The 22,345-nt window shown below is 44.1% G+C and overlaps 1 protein-coding gene across 6 annotated transcripts; it reads left to right on the top strand.

The window, feature by feature from the left end:
* Positions 1-5,109: 5,109 nt before the first annotated feature.
* CCNL2 (cyclin L2) lies at positions 5,110-21,097 on the top strand. 6 transcript variants are annotated; one of them, XM_035119118.3, is made up of 11 exons: positions 5,110-5,488; positions 9,579-9,653; positions 10,293-10,402; positions 11,025-11,145; positions 13,535-13,599; positions 16,062-16,161; positions 16,578-16,682; positions 17,069-17,210; positions 18,210-18,327; positions 18,789-18,881; positions 19,722-21,097. In XM_035119118.3, the coding sequence occupies exons 1-11, from the start codon at positions 5,138-5,140 to the stop codon at positions 20,077-20,079; spliced, it is 1,638 nt and encodes a 545-aa protein (XP_034975009.1). In that variant the 5' UTR covers positions 5,110-5,137; the 3' UTR covers positions 20,080-21,097. The 6 variants fall into 6 exon arrangements, 4 of the variants coding, with proteins under 4 accessions (XP_034975009.1, XP_088527754.1, XP_034975011.1 ...); XR_015950448.1 differs by lacking the exons at positions 16,578-16,682; positions 17,069-17,210; positions 18,210-18,327; positions 18,789-18,881; positions 19,722-21,097 and adding an exon at positions 14,332-14,456; XR_015950449.1 differs by lacking the exons at positions 16,062-16,161; positions 16,578-16,682; positions 17,069-17,210; ... (1 more) ...; positions 18,789-18,881; positions 19,722-21,097 and adding exons at positions 14,332-14,456; positions 15,412-15,548.
* Positions 21,098-22,345: the final 1,248 nt, after the last annotated feature.

The following is a 22,345-nucleotide window of genomic DNA, read 5'->3' as shown; positions in this document are numbered from 1 at the left end:
GCGACGGGGTGAGCTCCCGTTGCTCGGTCCCAGCTCCTGCCAACCTAGCAGTTCAAAAGCGTGTCAAAGTGCAAGTAGATAAATAAGTACTGCTACAGCAGGAAGGTAAACAACATTTCCGTGTGCTTCTCTGGTTCGCCAGAACTTGAAGCGGCTTTGTCATGCTGGCCACATGACCTGGAAGCTGTACACCGGCTCCCTCGGCCAATAACGCAAGATGAGCGCCGCAACCCCAGAGTCTGTCACAACTGGACCTAATGGTCAGGGGTCCCTTTACCTTTGAGAATACTGTGGGAGACATGATTAAGGCAGGCATGGGTCTTACTTTATGTAAGACATTCCTCTATTTGAAGGTTTGTCCAGCTGAAGAAATAAAGGGTAAAAGGGTTCAAGGAAGGCGGCCTTCAAAGTTGCCTGTCAGCAATTAATTTACACCACTGATGGCGAACCTATGACACGCGTGTCACCAGTGACACACATAGCCATTTTAGGTGACACGCGACCGCATGCCAAGGTGAAACAGGTATAGGGCAGGGCAACTTAAAGGCAGCGCAGCTTCAGCCACTGCCAGCGAGCATGCTCGGCAGCTCCATGCCGCTCCTCTCTTTCCTCCCAGCACTGAGAAGGGCAGCGCGTGCGTTGGGCGCGTCAGCAACTTTGCCTAGCCAATCCCCCTCCGCGTTTTTCAAGGCAGCGGCTGGATTGGTTGATCCGACCGCTTTGCACGGGTGCTGGGGATTGGCCGGCCAAGAGCGGGCTGCGGAAGGCGGCACCGTCAAGCGCTTCGCGGAGGGAGAGATCAGACTTCGGCGCGCATGCCCCTGCTGCTGCTGGCCGCGCTGTGGGGTGGGGAAGCGCTCCCAGCTCAGGGGGTCCTGAGGCCGTCGCCGCCATCCTCGCTGGCACCAGCACTGCTCTCTGCCTCGGCTGCGCCCGGCGGCCACAACGCCGCGCCCGCCCTGGGAAGCAGCGGTTCCCCTGACGGCGAGGCGGCGCGGAGCAGCAATGTGAGTGGGGTGGGCAGCGTGGCCACCGCTGTGCCCGCCCCACCTGAGCGCAACCAGCTCATGACCCAGCGCGCCCTCTTGGTCCTGGCCCTGGCCAGCGCCGCGCTCATCATCTCTATTATGTCATCCGGACCGTGCGACTTCGTCCCCAGAAATAGGTAGTTTTCATTTCCCCTTATTTTCAAGCCTAAGATTTTTGTCAAATAGCTTTTAAAATAATCTGTAGACTTGTGCACCCTGAAGATGCACCCTCCCCCATCTGAGCCATTTTGGACTTTCCTCACAGAAGAGCTGTTTCATTGCCTCGATCCTTTTGGTGACCCTTTTCTGAGCCATACATATTTGGGCAAGGAAATAGGAGAGGCATGTCCAATAGGCAGATCGTGATCTACTGGTAGAACACTGGATGTCTGCGGTAGATCACTGGTAGATTATGGGCTCCCCCCAAAGAAGCTGAACAGATGTGGCTCCCCTTTAAAAAAGCTCAAAAATTTACCTCCTCCTGAAAAAAACTCAACAACTTTGACCCGAAGTCCCCCAAAATGGGCCTTTTTTAAAAAAAAGTTACCTGGTTCTTCTATTCCAGGGGTGGCCAACTCCCAAGAGACTGCGATCTACTCACAGAGTTAAAAACTGACAGTGATCTACCCCCTTTTTGAGGGTTCAGGTCAAAGGTTGTTGAGCTTTTTTTAGGAAGAGGCCACGAGGAGGCACAGGCCCAACCCGAGCCCACCTCCCCAGCGGCAGACCCGTTGGAGGAAGGCCTGAGCCCAGAGTCCCACTGGGAAAGACCTCTGGGTTTTGCCTTATTTTTTTCCTTTTTAAATATATTTTTTTAAAAAAAAAACTTTAATAATTTTTTTACCTCCCCTTTTTCTTTTTTTAAGGGGAAACAATTATACATTTTTTGTTATTTAAACTATAAATATCGTGAAATTATGTTTTTTTCCTCGAAGTGACACACCACCCGAGTTATGCTCGGGTTTTTGGCGAATTTTGACACAGCAAGCTCAAAAGGTTGCCCATCACTGATTTACACAGATGAGCAGGGCATGGTCTTCTAACAGACAAACACTATGGTGAGATACTGTTTCTTGTGTTCCTAAATTCCATCCTGTTTTCTAAATTTGCACCTATACATATAAATTAGGGGAAACAATACAAATAATAAATTACCGGTACTATTATTATTAGTGCTAATTTTATGCATATCTGCCCTCATTCATCACTTTGTTACATGCATGAATCTTTTTCCGCCTTATGCATGAAATCCACCTGACATCCTCTTACAGTTCTTTCCAACAGATTGGTTAAAACTTTCCTGTTACACAAAATCCGAACATTGCTTGTATATGACAAGACTCTTTCTAATCTTAAGGTGTTTATTTCTTTTCTGGGGTTGTTTTAATTGATTTCTTTTATGGGATTGTTTTATTTGCTGTTTTAAGCTGCTTTAGGGATTGCATATGCTTTGGGGAAGGGCATGTGTGTGTGTGCATCTACATTTTCCAAATAAATAAATGACAGAAATAAACAATCTACTGTTATAAGAATTTTAAGGTCATATATATATATATATGATGTTCATAAATGTACCAAGCAAACACATACAAATATGTAAACCAAATGTCTGATACCCACAGAAAAGTCCTGAAACCATTTTCTCTCTCCCAAAATGACTTCAAATATTTCTCTGCAAGGTCAAAGGAAATGGGGGAAAAACCTCCCCATTGTCTCTCTGCTCACAAATCCTGCCTTAAGGGCACATTTAAAGTGTGAATAGGGTGTGCCAGTGACCTGGATTCAGGAATTAAGTAGTTATAATAACAAAAGAGTGGCCAAAACCCAGATAATGCAATCAGGTAACCTGCCAGACAGGAGATAAACAACACACTCAGGATTCTGTTTTAGACCGCCACCCTGTGATATACGGGATGTATAATGCCGGGTGGGGGGGTCCTGGGATTGATCCCTTCTGTGATGTATGTATGATGTTTCTGGAGGTTACAGGTAGGTAGCCGTGTTGGTCTGGATCGAAGTAAAATAAAAAAATTCCTTCAGTAGCACCTTAAAGACCAACTAAGTTTTTATTTTGGTATGAGCTTTCGTGTGCATGCACACGAAAGCTCATACCAAAATAAAAACTTAGTTGGTCTTTAAGGTGTTTCTGGAGGTGGTCTGGGCAATTTAAAAAGTCTATATAAGGGCGGGCACACCTTGGTTCTGGGATCCTCTTTCCTGCTTGTGGTGAGTGAGCAGCCTGTTGCAACAGTTAATAAAGATCACGCTTGCTAGCTGCTTTGCTTCTCAATATTCTCTGGTTGGTCTTTGTTATTTTCTCCTACCGATAGAGAACCTACATAAGGACTCTATATGGGCTCTTGGGGTACCCCATAAGGGAAAAGGAGCAGTTTTTTTTCTCATAACACTACCCAGTGGATAAGAGTGCAGCAATCCTTACTCCCCTTGTCCTTGGAAGTAATATTTTTCCTACATTTAGTTCAAAGACAGGGGTGGGCGGATTTTGGTAATATGGCACCCTGAGCAAGGGCAATATTTGGCATGCCCACTAATTATTTCTTATTTTCACAATAATTCCTTTTGGTGCAGTTGTTTGTTTGTTTGTTTGTTTGTTTAAAAAAAATGGTTTGATTTTAGAAATATAAATTTCCAAATACATTTCCATATACAGAGATTTCTCTGAATCTCAAGACCTCCCTCCATCTCCAAGGGTCCTAATGTCGGCGTTTTCAACTGCATATCATCTATATTTTGTATCTATCCATATTATTCATATTATTTGTTACATTACAAGTGAGATTAAAATCCTGCTAATGTTTTCATCTGCTTACAGCGGGCTCCTACCGGTAAATAAATTATAAATTTTTCTCATTCTTTCTGGAAGTTTTTGTCTCCTTGGTTCCTGAGCTTTCCGGTCAGATTTGCCATTTTGACATAATCTGACAGTTTAGTTTGCTGTTGCTCTCTGGTAGGAGCTAGGTGCAGTTGATTTTTTTATATATATGTGGGCCTTCTCAGTAGGTACCAGTATAACTACTGGTTTTATTATTATTAATGATGTTCCCCATCGGCTCAGCGCCTGTGGGGTGGGATTGCCCACACCACCATAAATAAATCTAATGCTGAGTAGGGGCTTGCCCTTAAAAGTGTGTACAGTATAGGATTGCAACCTTACTAATAGGGAGTATTTTAAGAGTGCAGCTTTTAAAGGCATGCCCACCGAGAAGTCCCACTCCTGTTGGCAGAATTTCATCCCTAGTAAGAGGGTCTGTGTAGGGCTGCTGCCTAAAAGCCAAATTGAAAACGAAGAGGGACTTTGTCCCTCTCCAAATTTCTAAGTTGGAAACAGATTCAATTTCTGTGTTAAAACAAATTTGAGAACCGGGCAGGAAAACCAGTGTTGTGGCAAACATTAGTCCTCTTCAGGGCAGAACCATTGAAGATAATGGACATGATTGATTTAGGCGCACCTATTTCAGTAGGTCTACACGGAATAACACTTAGTTGGGTACAACCCTAAGCTTCCTTTGTTTTTAGCTCGAGTCGAGAGTGGTCGATTCAGGCATTGACGCAACTGAGGCGAGGGAGCGTTTTGGGCCCTGTTCTCTCGCCTGACGTAACCTGGACTGTACCACTTCAAAGTACGAGGTGGGATCTCACCTGTGTTTTTTAAAACCACCTCACGTAGGTAAGTGCCAGGGTTTTTTCTGACATGGTGTTTTTCTATCGGAGGGGTTTTTTTTAATTAAAAAGAGGATAAAATCGTAACTATTTAAACTCTTCCCCCTTCACTCTGAAGTGGTACAACCCAACTTGTGCCGGCCGTGCCAGAGAGTGAACGTAGCGCATGCCGGGAAAACTTTGCCTTTCTTCCATTTCCCTAACGTACCTTCACCCGCCTCGTTCTGAGACAGTTGAATTCCCGACCGTTGCGTCACAACGGAAAAAGCCGTTGCTTTCGCCCAATAGGAGGGCGCGCGTCTTTGCGGCTGGCCAATGAGGAGGAGGAGGTGGGGAGGACAAAAGGTTTGCGCGTGACGTAGGCGCGGACGGGGGTTTGGAGGCGGCGGCGAAGTGAGTCAGTCTGAGGGGAGCGACGTCGAGACAAGATGGCGGCGATAATGGCGGCCGCGGGAGGAGCAGCAGCGCTGGCGACAGTAGGCCCCGGCCTCTCCGGTTCAGCGGTGGCGTCGTCCTCGTCGTCGTCGTCGTCCTCCGGCGGCTACTGCCCGCCAGCCCTCCCTCCTCCGGCTCTCCCCCCGCCTCCCGGCGCGGTCCGCATCGGCGACCGGCTGTACTCGGGGGTCCTCATCACGCTGGAGAACTGCCTCCTGTCGGCCGACGCCCTCCGCTTCACGCCTTCCATGGGCAGCGGCCTGGACGCCGAGACCGAGGCTCAGCTCCGAGTCACCGGCTGTGAGCTCATCCAGGCCGCCGGGATCCTGTTGCGGCTTCCTCAGGTGCGGAAGGAGCGAGCGCGCGCTAGGCCTAAACCTAAGGCCTAGGCCGCACTCGCCTCTGGGAAGGGAAGCCTTGAAATGGGATTAAGGAGGGACGGGGAAGAAAGAGGAGAAAAAAGACCAGAGAGAACCGGCAGCGGGTTCGTTGGGCGGTTGAGGGCAGTTGGAAGGTTCTGGAAGACGGTTGGAAAAGAACCTGTTACAGATTCTGAGTGTGATTCTGTCGGGTTTTTGTTTTTGGTTTTTTTTTGTCCTATCTGAATCTAGACATCGAGGCTTCAGGATCCAGCGCTTTTATTTTTATAACTTAGTTCATATTTAGTTCATACAAAAAAATGTATCTTGCCTTTGAGCCATTCAGGTAGCTTCACAAGACGATCCAGAAGTCAGTGTAAGAGAATTGCAGGTAAAGGTAATGTACTGTGGCTTTTGTACATATGTATGCAACCATATGATAAAAAGTAAGCTATTTTCTTTAGTATCTTCGTAAGTTGGACGAGAATTTTGGAGGGGGAATTCTTTTTTTCTTCCCCCCCTCCCCTAAGCTCCTGCTTCCATCTCACCTGATGGAAAGTGTTCTGGCAAACTGAAAACCTGCAGTGTTATTTGGTGAGTTTTTAGATAGTACTAATATAGATATTGCCTAGCTCTGGTTTTAGCATCTAAAGCTCTGTGTTCTCAAAGCCTGGGTCGTTGTTAGTATGTTTTTATACAGCTGTTAAAATGTTCCATTCTTCTGGGAAGATACAGACACTGGATCTCTTTTAGCGAATTATTGCAGCAAGTTTATTTTACAATAAAAGTGCTACCATGCTATATATCTTCAATATATATGATATGATTAAAAAGCATGACTCTCTGTTTTGTCTAAATATATTAATACATACCCAGAAAAAGTGGAGAAGCCTGTTTTTATAGAGAGCAATAAAAGCATGGTGCCAATAAAGTTCAAGCTTCTCTTTTTTTATTTCCCCACTCCACTTCTCTTTCTGGGCACCTCAGGTTTCCTCTGATCCTCTGGATGTACCTGGCAACAGAATTGGCTTTTTGGAGAGGAGTAGCCTTGTTAATCTGTTGCAGCAAAAGCAACAGAGACCTGTGACACTTCAAAATACTAGAAAAAATATTCTCCTAGAACTTCTGGAGTTAGATCCAGAACTTAGTTCCCATTGAAATCAGTTGGAACCTAAGCACAACTAATTTTATTTGGATCCAATATTTACCATTTAAGGTGTTAGAATACAATACTTTGTTAAAATTGGTGTTGGATTCATCAAAGAAAATAGTCATACCAGGTTGTAATGTCCATTCTGGACTGGAAAAGTAGACCATCACACACACCCATTTCTGAGTGGCTTATTCAAGAAGGAGAGTGGATTTAAGTGGATCTCTGGCTTGAGTCATCAAGGCAGTTTTTGACTTTTGGAGGAAAAGTCTGTCTGTGGTAACTTAACAAGTTATTTTATAGGATTAAGCAACCTTCATGAATTTGCTTAGTAGTCATGACAGTCTGTATCAAAACTCTCAGGTTCGGGGGTGGTATCCAAGTCACAGAAGCAAAAATGGGGCTTTTGCATTCAGAGCAAAGTGGAGCCCCCAGGGGACAGGACTCTTGCTCTCCTGCCTTGCTTATGTGGTTTCTAGAAGTATTTGATTGGTTACAGTTGGAAAATGGCTACCAAACTAGGTGGATCTTTGGACAGATACAGAAAGACTGTTTCCTGTAATGGATTAAATAAAATTATGAAGGTTGGATTCATGAACAGGAGGAATGCATGGGCAGCTGGTTGACTGCTGTGTCAAACAGAACATTAGACTAAATGAACCATTGGACTGGCAAAGCCAGGCACAACTAGATTTTTTTGATGGGGGGCGGGGTAAGGATTTGGGTAGATACATGGTGTGGAGGTCTGTCATTAGTTCTTAGCATTGATAGCTTAGTGGAACCCCCATGCCCAGAGGCAATATAACTCTGGATTCTAAGAGCTGGATGCCAATTTACAAATACAGTAATGGTTTTCACTATAAACTGGACAGATACTGTTGGGAGGATAATGCTGTAATACACGGACTGATGCTTTGATCTAGGATTGGGGCAATATATTCTTAAAGGGAAAGAGTTTTATAGGGAGGAGTGTGTGTTTGTGTAATGAGGTAGGATTTACATTAAAAATTGAACATAGGGCCTTTTTTAAAAGCTTGCTGAGAGGCGGTAGAATTGTGTTGTTGGGGCAGGGGTTATAACACACATTTCCCCAAGCAAAAATCATTTTGAAAGAGTACCAGTAGTTTGGTGGCTTTCTGGAGAAAACAAGTTAGCATTACTGTATGTGTGTAATGTTTTTGTAATTTTATATATAAGCTATATAATACACAGATGCAGTAGAGAAAATGTACTGTTATAATTGTGCTTTATGCTGGGGCTTCAGTTGGGAGGGTTCCTAAGAAGCTGTTGTATTTTAAGAGGAAAGAAGAGTAGGTGGTCTTTTTCAAAAGCAAGGAAAACAACTTGGGGAAGCACTGTTTGAGACTGTCTGACCTGGTCTTGATAAAGGAAAGCCTGCTGACTGGAACTCCCATGTTTTGGATGTAAATGTTTGGAGAATAGGAGAAAGGTGGTTGATTGGATTTGCTGCTTTGTTCAGCACTGGAGAAAAGGGGGGGGGTTGTTCTCGCTCCTGGACAGTTGAGCCCTAGAACTGAGGACCCGAGGCTGCCAAGCATGAGTAGATCTAAAAGATTCTGATAAGGTCCCCTTCTCACCCTGGAATGGGGATTTCAGATTCCAAAGAAAAGGAGGAAGGCAGAGAGGGAAAACCCCTGCTTAATGGAGGAGGTTCTCAAGGCCGTAGTTCTATTCCAGGAAATGAGTGATGTAACAGGTCTTGCCCGGAAATGACGCTATTCCCTCCCTTGCTAGTCTTGTATGTTTGCCAAGACATTCCGGCAAGCCTGCTGGTTACCACCCTTTTGAGGAGGATGTGTTGTTGTTTTCTGTTGTAACTAGAAGAGTTTTTGGTAACATTTCTCTTATGCTGAAACTGTGACGAGTTCCCTGTGGCTGATTCATCCTGCCTTGTATCTAGCGACTTGTTTTTCTTCTCATGTTTTTAGGGGAATCTACTCTTGGTTTCTCCTTCTGGACTGCCTGTGATCAAATGTTTTGTGCTCACTGATTGGCTTTTGAAAGGACTGTGTTGCCTAGTTTTGAGGAGGAACTACTATCTCTTTCATTTAGCTCTTAAATTTAACTGCTGGCTCTTGGGGGGGGGAGCTTAGGTGAGCAAAGCATTGTGGGCGGGTAAACTTTGTATGGTCTGAAGACCTGCATTAACACCAAGCAAATGTTTCAAACTCACTAGCCATGTTAGAGTAATTGGATGAGGATGGTTACAATTTGGTTAGTTTTGTACCTAAATATACTTGTGACTCCCACCTTCCCATCATGCAATTGACAGAGCACCAAGAAGTTCTTTGGAGTTCACTCCACCCTTTTTTAATTATGTTGCTTTTGCTGCTTTATTATAATTCACTCTGGTATCATGAAATTGATGAAGAGCAAGATAGAAATGGTGTAAACATTATCTGTGGAGGAGGAAGGGTATTTTTTGAGGGTATTCAATGACTGTTTCTTTCCTCTAGCAAGTGCTTGGCTTCACAGTACTAGGGCAGTCACACACATAGAAGGCATATTGTGTGACTAGGATTCTGGATCCATGCTGGGCTACAATCCTAACCCACTCACCTGGGAGTAAGCCATATTACCAATTTAGCTGGACTTGTTTCAGAGTAGGTATGGTTAATATTGCAATGTTGAATAGGAAAGATTTTCTAAAACACCTTAGCTCACTGCTGCATTAGTGCAGAACTAAGAAAGAAAGTAAGGTTTGGGGATAAAAGGAAATAAATGTGCCTCCCCAACTATACAGTATAGTCAACATTTCTTAAATATCCATGGCTTGTAATTGGTCAGGGCTTAAATCATTTATAGTGGTCTTACAGGTGCCGAATCAGTTGTGGTCTGTTAGCATTCCTTCAAACATCTCTATTTACTGTCGCATTAATACAGATTCTCACTTTTCTTTCCTAGGTGGCCATGGCTACAGGGCAGGTGTTATTCCAGCGTTTCTTTTATACAAAATCATTTGTGAAGCATTCCATGGAGGTATGGGATTTGTTCTATGCAATTAATAATTGGTATCAATTTGATTTTATTGATTAAGCATGGTAAACTAGTTTGCTGAGCTTCCTGCATGTTAGCCCAGTGTTAGCACACTGATTTGCAAATAATTGCTATTGATCTCAACTGTACTATTTCCAAGCAAGTGTGCTGAAGTGTTAGTTTGTCATTGAAATGTATTCTGCAAGCTATTCTGCCATCTCTGTAACATAGTGATTATTCTAGAAAATGGTTTTCTGGCATAGTTTGCATTTGAGGCAAAAAGTTCCAGAAATCTATTGATGGTCTCTTCAAGGATTAAAAAATGTGTCATTTGGCTCTCCTTTAAAGGGGAGTTCCACAGTTGGGGCTCAGCCATAGAAAAGAAGCACTCTGAAGGAGCATCACTGATAAGGTCAAATCTGAACTGATGGTCTTTCAAGCACCCCGGTCCCAAGCTGCTCAGGGCTTTCAAAGATAATGCATATCCCTTTCTCAATGTGCCCATAAATGCATGGTGAAGTTCCTTGTACAAGATGCTTACACTAGTCTAATGGCCATATTCTGCATGTTATTGCTCCTTTACCTGTTGGAGATAGTAAGAGATCAGAATAAAACTTAGCTATGTTCCATATGCTTTTACAGCATGTGTCGATGGCCTGTGTTCACTTGGCGTCGAAAATTGAAGAAGCCCCAAGGCGGATAAGAGATGTCATTAATGTGTTCCACAGACTTCGGTATCTGAGAGAGAAAAAGTAAGTCAACTGTTACTCCAACTGTGTGCCTTCACACAGTACTGTATCTGTTTCTAGGGATTGTGGTAATTACTCAAGGGCCATTTGTGACTTCCATTACCCCCTGCCCAAAACTCTGGAGGATTTCATGCAACCCCAAAGAAACACACACACACACCCCAAAAAAACGGTGAAATTTTAGAATTTCAAATTGTAATAGGATAACTGCAGGGGGTTGAAAGATTGCTTTGGTAGGTGCTTCCTCTCCTCTGAGATTTTGGTAGTTTCTTCTGAAGGGAGGGGTTTGCCAATTGTAGCTAATAAGGCTACACTTCTTGGGAGGGGTCATTTTTGGAGTAAGTTTCCATGACTCCTACGAGTTGGCTGTTCCAAAGGGAAGTTTGGGGTTCAAAAAGGAGACCAGTTCCAGTGTTGCCTAGACAGCTACAGACTTGAAAGTCCCCACAGTCAATTCTCCAGTTTCTTGGATAACTTGGTTCAAATTTAATCTTATGCTTATGAGACACCAAAGTTGTGTTATTCCAGTGAGGTATGTCCATTGTTGCTCTGCTTTGGTAGGAGGGCTTTAAACTGATTTTTTTTCCCCTATTCTTCCCCCCCCCCCCAAAAAAAAAAATCACAGGAAGCCTGTACCTTTGATACTGGATCAAGAGTATGTTAACTTGAAGAACCAAATTATAAAGGCTGAGAGGAGAGTTCTGAAGGAGTTGGGATTTTGTGTACACGTGAAGCATCCCCACAAGGTTTGTATTTCTTTTGTCTTTTTAAGTTTGTCTTCTGAGCAGTGGATAAGGAATTGGCCTGTTCTTAATGTAGCCAAACCATTTGCAGTCTTTGTCTCTCATTTCAAGAATTGCCTGCTAGTTGATCCTGTCTCATTTGGTGAATGAAGACTGGTTGCTTCAGATGTTAGGTGCTACTTAGACTTAGCTATGCTTGATTTCTCCATTCCAAGTCCTTGGCATGAAAGCAGCTTATTCTTGTGCAAGCAGGTAACAACACAATTGTGTATCTCTTGGGTAGTGTGTGATAAGACTGGCGGGTCATCCCTACAAGTGGCACAGTGCAGAACTACATTTGTGTTGCTAAGACATTCCTACTTCAGAGAGGGACTGGTGGCTGCTTCTTTTCCTCCCACTTTGTATGCTTTACTGTTTGGCTTACTTTTTGCCCTGAAAATAATTGAGACATGTTCTATCACTTTAAAGAAGCAGGGAGACAGTTTTCATTGGCCGCTTTCTTTCTTTTTTTTGTCCTGTTGTGCAGTCATGGCTGGTACGTCACTTGCCATATCCCGCTTCATAGGTGGCACCACTCTAGCATCTCTTGAGTTTGATGTCTGATTAACTGTGCCAGTAAGCAGGCAGCGCTGGAGAGTTAATCAGGTGTATGGACCCAATTCTGTGCCCAACTGAAGCTTACAGACCTCCCTTGTTCCATTCAGGTTTGGCACAATCCCCTTCTCTTCCCCTACCTCAGCTGCCCTTGGTGCTCATGTTCTAGTTTTGCCACTTTACATAATTACTTCAGCATTAGCCACTCATGGCTGGCTCCCCCAGGATACTCAAGAGGTCAAAGCCCAGAGGGTGTCTTAGGTTTGCTGGATCGTCTTGGACAGGTAAAGGGACCCCTGACAATTCAGTCCAGCTGTGACCAACTCTGGGGTTGTGGCGCTCATCTTGTGTTATTGGCCGAGGGAGCCGGTGTACGGCTTCCAGGTCGTGTGGTCAGCATGACAAAGCCGCTTCTGGCAAACGAGCAACACAGGGAAACGCCGTTTACCTTCCCGCTGTAGCGGTACCTATTTATGTACTTGCACTTTGACGTGCTTTTGAACTGCTAGGTTGGCAGGAGCTGGGACCGAGCACAGGAGCTCACCCTGTCATGCGGATTCGAACCGCCGACCTTCTGATCGGCAAGCCCCAGGCTCAGTGGTTTAACCCACAGCGCCACCCGCGTCCCACCATCTTGGACAGGGCATGCTACAAATCCTGACATATTTCACAAGATTGTAAGTCTTGATTGTAGGATTGAATTCTGCCCTGTAAAGGAAGGGCAGGATTTAAAAATGGGCAGAATACATAGTAGCATTTTCTAAGTTTTCAATCTAGTTTGACACCTGTCTGCTGTGAAAATGTAAGCCCTTCCATAGTAGGTAGGGTAACCATGAGTAGAAGCTTATGATAACCCAGTAGTGCAGGTTCCCATCTTCTCTGACTTTTTCAGTCCTCAGATCTCCACTATCCTTCATGATCTTTTTGCCTGGTGGTTCTGGGTCTTTTTAAAAAATATTATTTTTATTAGTTTTCCATTTAATAATATATTATTATTATATTATTGCATTTTGTACATTTTCCAATTCTAATAAATTCCATACCAAATAAACCTCAAACTTTAAATATATAAAGGGAGAAAATTTCTCATTACAAGTCTTCAGACAACTCTGCTAGTGATGTTAATTGCTTACAATAATCTTTTACATATCATGTAAATTTACTCCAGTCTTTTTGGAATACTTGATCATGCTGGTTTTGGATTTTTTCTGTTAGCTTTGCCAGTTCCACAGAGTCTCATTTTCATCTGCCACTCTTCTTTCGTTGGTACTTCTTGTATTTTCCAATTTTTGAAAAAATGAAAAATTGTGGTTCTGGGTCTTGATTCAGTAGATCATTTACTCTTCGCTCTACCTCCCCCCTTTCTCCCCCCCCAAAAAATCTGACCTGTGTTTACTTATACATTGCAACAAATCTTTGTATAGAAGTGCTTCCACCATTTCCCTCTTTGTTACTCCTGTATCTTTGAAGCAAGCACTGAAGAAGGAAAGCTGCCAAATAATATTTGCACAAATAATAAGAGACACATGTGAACAGATTAAAATTATACATTTGGGAGACAGCTGCAGACTTCAGTGCAGAGGAAAAAAGCTTTGCTGCGCATATACACTCATGAGTACCACTTCTCTGACATCCTAAAACATATTCTTAACGTTTTATACACACTGTGTGGAGTCTTATCAGGCCATTGATCCAGAGTAGAATAACCTGCATTGCATGGGTACCCTCCTCTATCTAGATGAAAACCTCTTTCCACCACTTGGATCACCTGTATAACTCAATCACCCGTATCTTCCAGATAATCGTTATGTACCTTCAGGTATTAGAATGTGAACGTAACCAACACCTGGTCCAGACCTCATGGTAAGTTGATGTTTCTTGTTTTTATTGAGGCCAGCGGGGCAATGGCAAAAATATGTCATGTGTGGGGTCAATACTTTTCTCCTCCACTGCCATGTTCATGGCATGAGTATGGTTCCAGTCTTAGCCTGGAATGCCGCATCTATCACCCCAAGTTGACGGGCCTCTTTGTTAAAGATTCAGACACTGTCTTAAATGGTAAGAGAGCTTTAAACCCTCGCAAATGCACCCTTTGCTCTTTCTTCCTTTTACTCCTGCCCATTCAAATTACTGCTCAGGAGCAGGGCGTGAAGGCACCCGCCCTTCCGTTTGCCCAACAGCATGTGTCATTCAGATGTATGCTACCTCTGAATAAGGGGTTAACCGTAGATAATACCCCCTTCATTCTTAGTGTGGGCAGGGGGTCACTTCTGCCATACCATTATTTTACTTGAAAATTATTGGAAAAACAACCCTGCTCATACAGTTTTCAGCTTCTTGATATTGGTTATGCAATGTATTATGTCCATATGTAGTCTACCTGCCCCTTTCTTGGAATGGGTTTATATTAAATATCCGCACACACACCCGACGTTCCCAAAAAAGCATACAGTGACAAATGGTAACCTGTGAAAACTGACATGATGTAAAAATTGACCTGAAAGCAAAGTTTGTGTTTCTACTGACTAAAACTGTCTGGCTGTTTTGAAGGAGAACCTCTTTTGACTCTTCTTTTCTGTACTCTTTTGATCAAAGGGTAGCCTCTGAGGGTAAGTGACTAAGACTTCTCCTCTGCTGCCCAAGCGCTATGGTGCAGGGATAACTGCCGTCTTCAGTCAAACCCAAGCAGGCTCCACAGAGAGAAGGCTGGCTCTAGACAGGTGGTATGCGTACACAAGTCGAGTTAAAACTGGCCGACTGCTGCTTGTGATTTTTTTAACTTGTTAAATTTTATTTGTGCATTTTTCAGATAAGTCTGTGTTACTGTCAGGATGCTTTGTTCCCATTTTATGTCCTTTTAAAAAACGCAGACTCTTTTATTAAACTTGGGTTTAAAATCTTTGTGGGGTTGGGTTTTTAAAAACTTAATTCATACTTGCATTGCAATAAGAAGATATGTTACTTCATAGCACCTCAAATTTATTCTGTTGTTCTTTTTAAACTGTGTGTTTTGGGCTCCTGCCCATAACTACCGGAACTTCTGTAAAACTTCGGATGTATTTCTGCAGCGGGTTCCTTCCTCCACACATCATAACAAATGCTTTTGGAACTTGGATTATATTGTGAGATACTGCAGTTCAATGTGGGGAAATAAATACAGGACCACCCAGGCAGTCCCTTTGGTTGCACCTAAAATAGGACTTTCAAAGTCCCTGAAACACTTTTAAAGAATGATGTATGCCTTTAAAGGGCTGGCCTACTCTTCAAAATCCCAGCTCATCTGGGTTAGTCTAAATGGCAGTGGAAACATTTTGGATCCAATTAACCCTAGTATTTTTTCAAAACCTGCTGATTGAAGACTAAAAATCATTGCTACCCACAGCCAGAGTCCCCATATTCTTCAGCTGCTTTGGTTGTGAACAAATTATGGAGGAATTATGTGCATAGCCTGATTGGATATAGTGACATTGGTCACATATTTGCATCTTTATGACAGGCACAAACCATAGGCCCATTCCATTTTACAACTGTTTAAACTTTGTTCTGGGTTTTGTCCACTGCATTTTGGTGTGTTGTAAGGAATTATCCTTCACATTTCCATTTTAAGGTCACAAATGTGTGAAATGTTCTGGGTGGGCTTTGTGCAATATTTTTACAGTGCAATATTTTTTACAGTTGCCTCATTCTGTGAACATTTGTGTTGAGAAACCTTATTACAGTGGGGCAGTCTGGAACCGGCCCAGTGAAGAACCTTTGGTCCTTCAGCAGTGACAATACCAGACACCTGGACTGAATATCTGTGACGCTCTCTCTAAAAGCGATTGTGTGTCGGATGCCTTCCTGACTGGAGACTGGTCCCTCCAAAAGAAGCTTGCGACAGAAGATTCTGAATGTTTGGGAAAAGCCGGACCTGTGACTTCAGACTGTCCGTTTTCAAGTTTGCATGTCGCTCTGCGTGACGGGATAAAACCTAGATTTTGACAGAATTCTTCAAATTATGCTTCAAAAGTTGTGCCTACCGTAAAATAAAATGAATATGTGATGTTGTTTTGCATGAAAACAGGCCAGTAGCTCATAGCGGGGAGAAAAGTGAAGTTAAAATTGGTTCTCTTTCATAAAATGCCAACGTCCAGTTAATAAATACTTGGCAGTTGTCCTTCCCTGTCAAATATGTGCACTCCAACTTCTTGTCAGGTTTCACAGGATTAACTAGGATTCAAACAGCTGTAGAATGCCCTAGGCAGCTAGCTACAGTGTGCCTTAAAAGCAGCATAGCCAAAGCAGGGGATTTCTGCAACTTTTCCCCCTCCTTTTTGTCTTCTCAGGAACTACATGAACGATAGCCTGCGGACAGATGTCTTTGTAAGGTTCCACCCCGAGAGCATCGCTTGCGCCTGCATCTACCTTGCTGCTAGGACCCTGGAGGTTGGTGTTAACCTGGCTCGTGCTATATAAGATGCTCTTGTTTTCCTTGTGGAGTTTTTACTGCCGCAATGAGTGTGTTTAATGAACAAATGTGGAGGATTTAGTTGTAGCTGCCTTTTTATTTTTGCTCTCATGTGCAGAAGGAAAATGGTGACTTACGTAGACATTTCCCCCTTTCCCAAGTCAGTACCCTCCTTCATACACAGAAGGAAAGTGGGAGCTCAGACCTAAGGAGAAATGTAGCCTTGATGTAAATCACACCACTTAACTCCCTCAAAACCACATACCTCATTGGTTATAAACAGTAAAAGGCTAAGAGTGTGATTATTGTCTGAAAGGGGAAGTGATCCTTAGAGTGATTTTGAATGGGTTGGGGGTTTTTGGTGACTAAAGGTTGAACGGTGTCTTGCTTACAGATTCCACTTCCAAACCGCCCTCACTGGTTCCTGCTGTTTGGAGCCACGGAAGAGGAAATCCAGGAGATATGCACAAAAATTTTGCAATTGTATACACGTAAAAAGGTTGGTCCTGCTTATTCTTTCGAGTTTTTCAAACGGGTGGAAAAGCACACTGGTGTGTTTTTAAGACTTCAGGGTACATATTTTCCAAGTTCTGGGGATCAGAATCTAAACTTCTTCTTTTTTTTCATCTTGAGTACCTGGAGAATTTTGTTCCATCCTCCCTGCCACACAGATTTGGGATTTGTGTTGCATCCCAAATTGTGCACATAATAATAGCAATATTGCTTAATAAACAAGGTAACCTTGCCAGTAGCACATCTCATAAAAGTGCCTGGTGTTTTGTTCCCTTGCCTTACCTCGCATTTTCCATTGTAACCCTGTCTGTGCAATGCGCTTATGTAGGTGCCAGATCAATATTTTGCTAAAGCACACACCCATTTCCACAGGTTGATCTAGCTATCCTGGAAAGCCGAGTAGAGAAGAAAAAGCTCGCCATCGAAGAGGCAAAAGCGCAAGCCAAAGGCCTCTTACCAGACGGAACACCCAATTTGGATACCGTGTCAGGGTTTTCTCCTGCTCCCAAAACTGGTTGGTATCCCTGGTCATGTATGTGTAGTTCCTCACACTATCTCTGGACAGCCAGGGATATAGGTGCAGTATCATTTTTGAATGCCCTCCCACCTTAAAAACAAACTCCTTGCAAATGGAAAACTACCCTATCACTGGGAAGGTTCTAGTTCTTTATATGCAGTGCTGGTTTCTCCTTGCAAGGAGTTATTAGGGTAGAGCATTAAGAAACAGACCCCAAACTAAACCTGTGCATGTCATTCATTGTGCTGCCTACCTGCTCTGTGTTGGCCAGGCCTAATTTCTCTAGCTATGGGACGAATCCTCCCATCCTTATTAAGGTTTAGGCCTTAATTGTAGAAAATTAGATGTCTGCTCACATGTGCTGCCTTTTATATGAGGAGGATGACTTTAGTCCTCACTTCAACACAGTGACCCAATTGAAATTGGTGGCTGGGTATGTAGGAAGCTGGTACAGCATTCCGTCTGGTTGGTGTCTCATTTAAATCTAGTTCTCTGCAGCTGAGTAATGATAAACAAATGGGTGGCGGCAACCTAGTTTTAAAGGAGCTGTCAGCCACATGGAATGTCACACAGGTAAATTACACATGCAGGATCACATTTGAAGTTGTATCCCATTTAGCATATACGCTGCAACCTAACATGATAAGTAAAGTAGGACCTGTTGTTGTATTGATAGTAGTTGTCAGCCTTTCTGATCAAAGCTCTCATTATGGTGAACTTGTAGATTTGTGTCAGCACTCCTGACTTTATTTTCCAGGGTTTTTCTGGACATAGAACATTGTAATCTGAAGGCCCTGGCTTGTCTCCAATGCTGGCCCTACGCTGAATATACCCACTGAAGTTTCTGGACATGGTTGACTATGGTCCATTCATTTCAGTGGGTTTACTCTGAGTAGAACTTACTTGGATATGACCCCCTATCTGTAAAAGTGCATTGTTGGTTAGAAGCATGTCATCCCTAAGTTTTGACTGGACTTTCCTCTTACACATCTCTAGAGTCTCCAAAAGAAAATAAAGGCACCAAGCCTTCCCCACTTGCTGTGCAGGTGGTAAAAAACGCCAAGCGGAAAATGGAAGGGACGAAGCGAATGAAATCCAACAGTCCTGTCAATGGGTAAGGGCCTTGCATGATAAACTGGTCTCTTCCCCCCCTTCCCCCGGTATCTATTTCTTTGAATGCTTTTGCAGCAGTGCAGGTCCGTAGCACTGCTCCATAAGGCCATGAGGGACTATAGGTGTGGCTTTGGCATAGTCAAAGCTTCTTTCCAGGGATACTGCCTCCTGTCTGGCTTAAATTACGTTGTGGGCATAAGGGTCTCTGAGCCTCTTTGGGGTGATATTAGCACAGGCTAAAGTAGCTTTAAAAATTTGGGACACACATCTCTAGATCATACTGAGTCCAGATAACTGTGACCGACCTGCTTCTGATAACTTTATCCTAGCCTTATTGTGACAATATTGCCCCAGAAGTGGGTTATCCTGATTTTTTGCCTTGGGTATATGTGTACCTAGGTTGAGGGGGTGACTGGGCTGCTTGTTGCTTTGACATCAAATTCTCTTGCTTTAACCTTCCAGCGTTCAGAAAGGCCGAGACAGCAGGAGTCGGAGCGGAAGTAGAGACCAGAGTTATTCCAGGTCTCCCTCAAGGTCACCATCTCCAAAGCAGAGGTATGTACTGCAGTGCACTCTGGAAGGGACTAGAGTTCCAACTCTACCAATGCCTAAGCTGGGAAGAGAGCAACCCCGTACCTCTCAGAGCAGCGTCTCACTTGAATGTAGTGGTAGTGATTGGCCACCACTCTGTCTCTGGCATTTCAGATGATTTTGGGGCCTTGTCCTCACAGAGGCTGGAACACTTGACTTTATTCCACCACAGAAATAGGATCTCTGCATTTAGGGGAAAGCATTCCTGTTAGATGTCACAGGGGAAAGGGATTTACCCTAGACTTTTCCTTGACCTGCAAGTTTTCCATGTGTTTGATTCAGTCATGCAAGGCCATGATATTGCTTGCTTTACCTGTTAATGTAGATATAAAAGGAGAAGTTGAACAGGCATTTTAATTTCCAGCGTGGATTTAAAAGCTGTGAGGGAGGGGAGATCTTACCTTGGCAAACACCTGGTCCCCATTTGCTGATATCATGGGGAATATGTCTGGGGGTAGGCATAATTCCTTGGTGATTTGCCGGCCAACCACATTAAGCCCAGAGAGACTCTGTTTCTCTCTTCCCCAAGCCCCACTTTCCAGAGCCACAGCAGTATTTCTGCAGCCATTGCAATGTTTCTGCTGCACCTGATGATGATGATGATGACCTCATCATCAATATCAAAACGTGCCTGATCTGAGCTACAGCAAAGCTCTCTGATAGGACCTGGAGCACCTATCCACAGGTGCCTAGGAATGCTGTTGTCCCGGTGGGGTGTGCTTGTTCCACGATTGGAGCCACAGGGGTGTCTTTCTCAAATTTGCTAGCAAACTCAAGCCTTTTCCCCCTTGTCCCCTCCACCAGGAAGAGTGAAAGCTATTCCCCATCGAGCGGCTCCAAATCCCACAGCCGCTCGAGGAGCCGAAGTGACTCTCCACCACGGCAGTTCAACCATGGCAGCTCGAGCTACAAAGCCTCCAAGATGAGGAGCTACAAGAAGGCCAAGGGGTACAAATACACCTCTCCCAAGCAGCGGAAATCCCGCAGCAGGAGCTCATCACGGTCCCGGAGCCGCTCGCGAGAACGCTCAGACCACTCTGGGAAGTACAAGAAGAAGAGCCACTACTACAGGGATCAGAGGCCTGAGCGGCCCCACTCCTACGAGAGGCCAGGCCACCGCTACGAGAGGGAGCACCCTGGCCACAGCCGGCATCGCAGATGAGCAGGACCAGAGAACAGCCAACGCGAGCTCTCGCTCTGTCTTCCGGGGGCTCACAGACTTAAAACTCTTGGTGCTTGCTTGGTGCAAGGAAGGATAGTTAGAAGGACTTAATTGTGACATGTCCCATTTAGTATGGTTGGGTTTTTTTTTTGGAAGGGCAGGTGTCTTTTGAGTCTCCTCAAAGTGTGGGAGAGCCTCCCTCTCTTCCTGGATCATCTGTCTGTGCTCGACAGGCGATGCTCCTTTGCTGCTACAGAAGCAGGACTGTTTGCAAATAATATTGGACTCTGTGGAGAGAATTGCCTTATGAGGCTGGTCAGAGTGTTCAGAAATTGCCCTTCCCAGCCCCAAAGGATTTTGGACACTCAGACCATACAGCATTGCTTGGTGCTAACAGCAGTCCTTGTTCATTTATTTCACAGTGGACTTGATTGCGTTGTAGAACACAAGGTGATTTTTTTTTAAAGAATGCCTATATTAGGCGGCCTTTTTGTGTGTGTATATATCTGGTGTTGGAACAGTAAGGACAGAGAAAGGCCTTTACCCATTGAATTTCACCCACAAAGTGCAAATGTATTGAATAGAATTGGGGGGGGGCTTTGTAACCTGCATACAGAATATTGAGAAATTCAAATTCCTCAACTAAAGACTTCTCCTCACCCCTTCTTTCTTTTTGCATAAAGAACTCTGTGGAAATGTGAAAGTATTTAGATTCAGTGTGTTGGAAGTGGTCTATTTTTAAAAACGTGGTGAAATGCCTGGTGCTGGCCACCAGCTCAGGACTTCGGATGCTTTCATATAATATAACGTTTTATGTGGTTTAGATAAACTCTCTACTCAGGATCTTTAAAAACTCTTGAAGAACTGATAGTTTGCCCTCCCGTTGCTTGCTTATAAGAAGGTGCTTATATTAAGAGAGAAATTGTATGCAGCGCAGGAATATCCGTTTTAGTGGTATATCTGAGCTGTCTTCCTGTTCCTGGATTTTCATTAAAGTATTTGATTTTATATTTAAAAACTTTCTGCCTCTGTCCTCGCCTAGGATGGTTGTTTAGTATCAGCATTGGAAACAAAATGGGTTTGTTCTTAGCCTGTGATAACCCCAGGGGGCTTTTTTCCAACACCAAATCTTAACTAAGGAATAGTTAATAAGGGTTTCTCCACTGGTGGACAGGTGGAGAATGCAGTACAGTGGAACCTCGGGTTACAAATGCTTCAGGTTACAAACGCTTCAGGTTACAGAAGGATGAGAACAGAAATTGTGCAGCGACGGGAGGCCCCATTAGCTAAAGTGGTACCTCAGGTTAAGAACGGACCTTTGGAACGAATTAAATACGTAACCAGAGGTACCACTGTATGGGGTGTTGAACTTCCTGTACATCTCTACTCCTTTTAAAGCCTCCTTTTATTTTATGTAGCAATGTCTGAGTGCATGGGCAAAAAATGGAGTTTTCCGCTCCCAAGAAATCAGCAAGGGGGTGTAGAGAAGCAGGGGACTGGGGGGGGGGGGAGGGAGTGGCTTGCCTAACGTCACCAAGTGAATACTGACCTGAGATTCAGAGTTCTGCAGGACAGCTCATGCCATGTGCGTAAGAGCAGGATTGCAGAACCTCTGACCCATGGGCCATTCTTGGCTGGTAAGGCCATTTCTCCCAAAACCATGCCCACCTGTCCCAAGTGTTGTCAACTGCCGTCCAGGTTCCATCCTGACATCAGGTCAGGTGATGGACAGGACTACCCACTTGTCAACATTGGCCCATGAGGGGAGATAAAGATCTAGCCTGTGAAGCTAAAGCGGTTCTCCATGCCTGGCTTTAAAACTCTCTTGCATTTGTAAATTGAGGATTAAGAGGGATAAACCAAAAGTGTTTAAAGGGAGGTGGGAATGGAAGGCAGGTGACACATGCTGGGGTGGGGGGTACAAAAAGAGAATGGGTGGGGTCATACAATAACATGGGACAGACTTGAGGGCAGCAGATGGGAGGAATCCTTAGGCATGGAAAGATGGGCCTCTCAGTGTGTGGTGGATGAGTAACATTGCCAGTAGTGTTGGGAGCTTTCCGTATGGATTGCAGGCAGTGGCTTTCCTTGGTGCCAAATTTACACCAGCGGGGTAGAAGTGGATTCTGCTCCTGGTTCCAACTGCCATTTTGCTGAAGTGTAGTGGCGAGGATTTCTAGTTATAAGTGAGGCTTTGGGTTTCTGAAATTTTAAGACGGTCTGCTTTAAAATGGGACTCCCCCACTTTAGCTTCTGCCTCCTAAAG

Source organism: Zootoca vivipara, chromosome 6 (assembly GCF_965207765.1).
Source record: "Zootoca vivipara chromosome 6, rZooViv2.hap1.1, whole genome shotgun sequence".
NCBI classification, from domain to species: Eukaryota; Metazoa; Chordata; class Lepidosauria; order Squamata; family Lacertidae; genus Zootoca; species Zootoca vivipara.
This window is presented reverse-complemented; position numbering and strand designations above follow the sequence as displayed.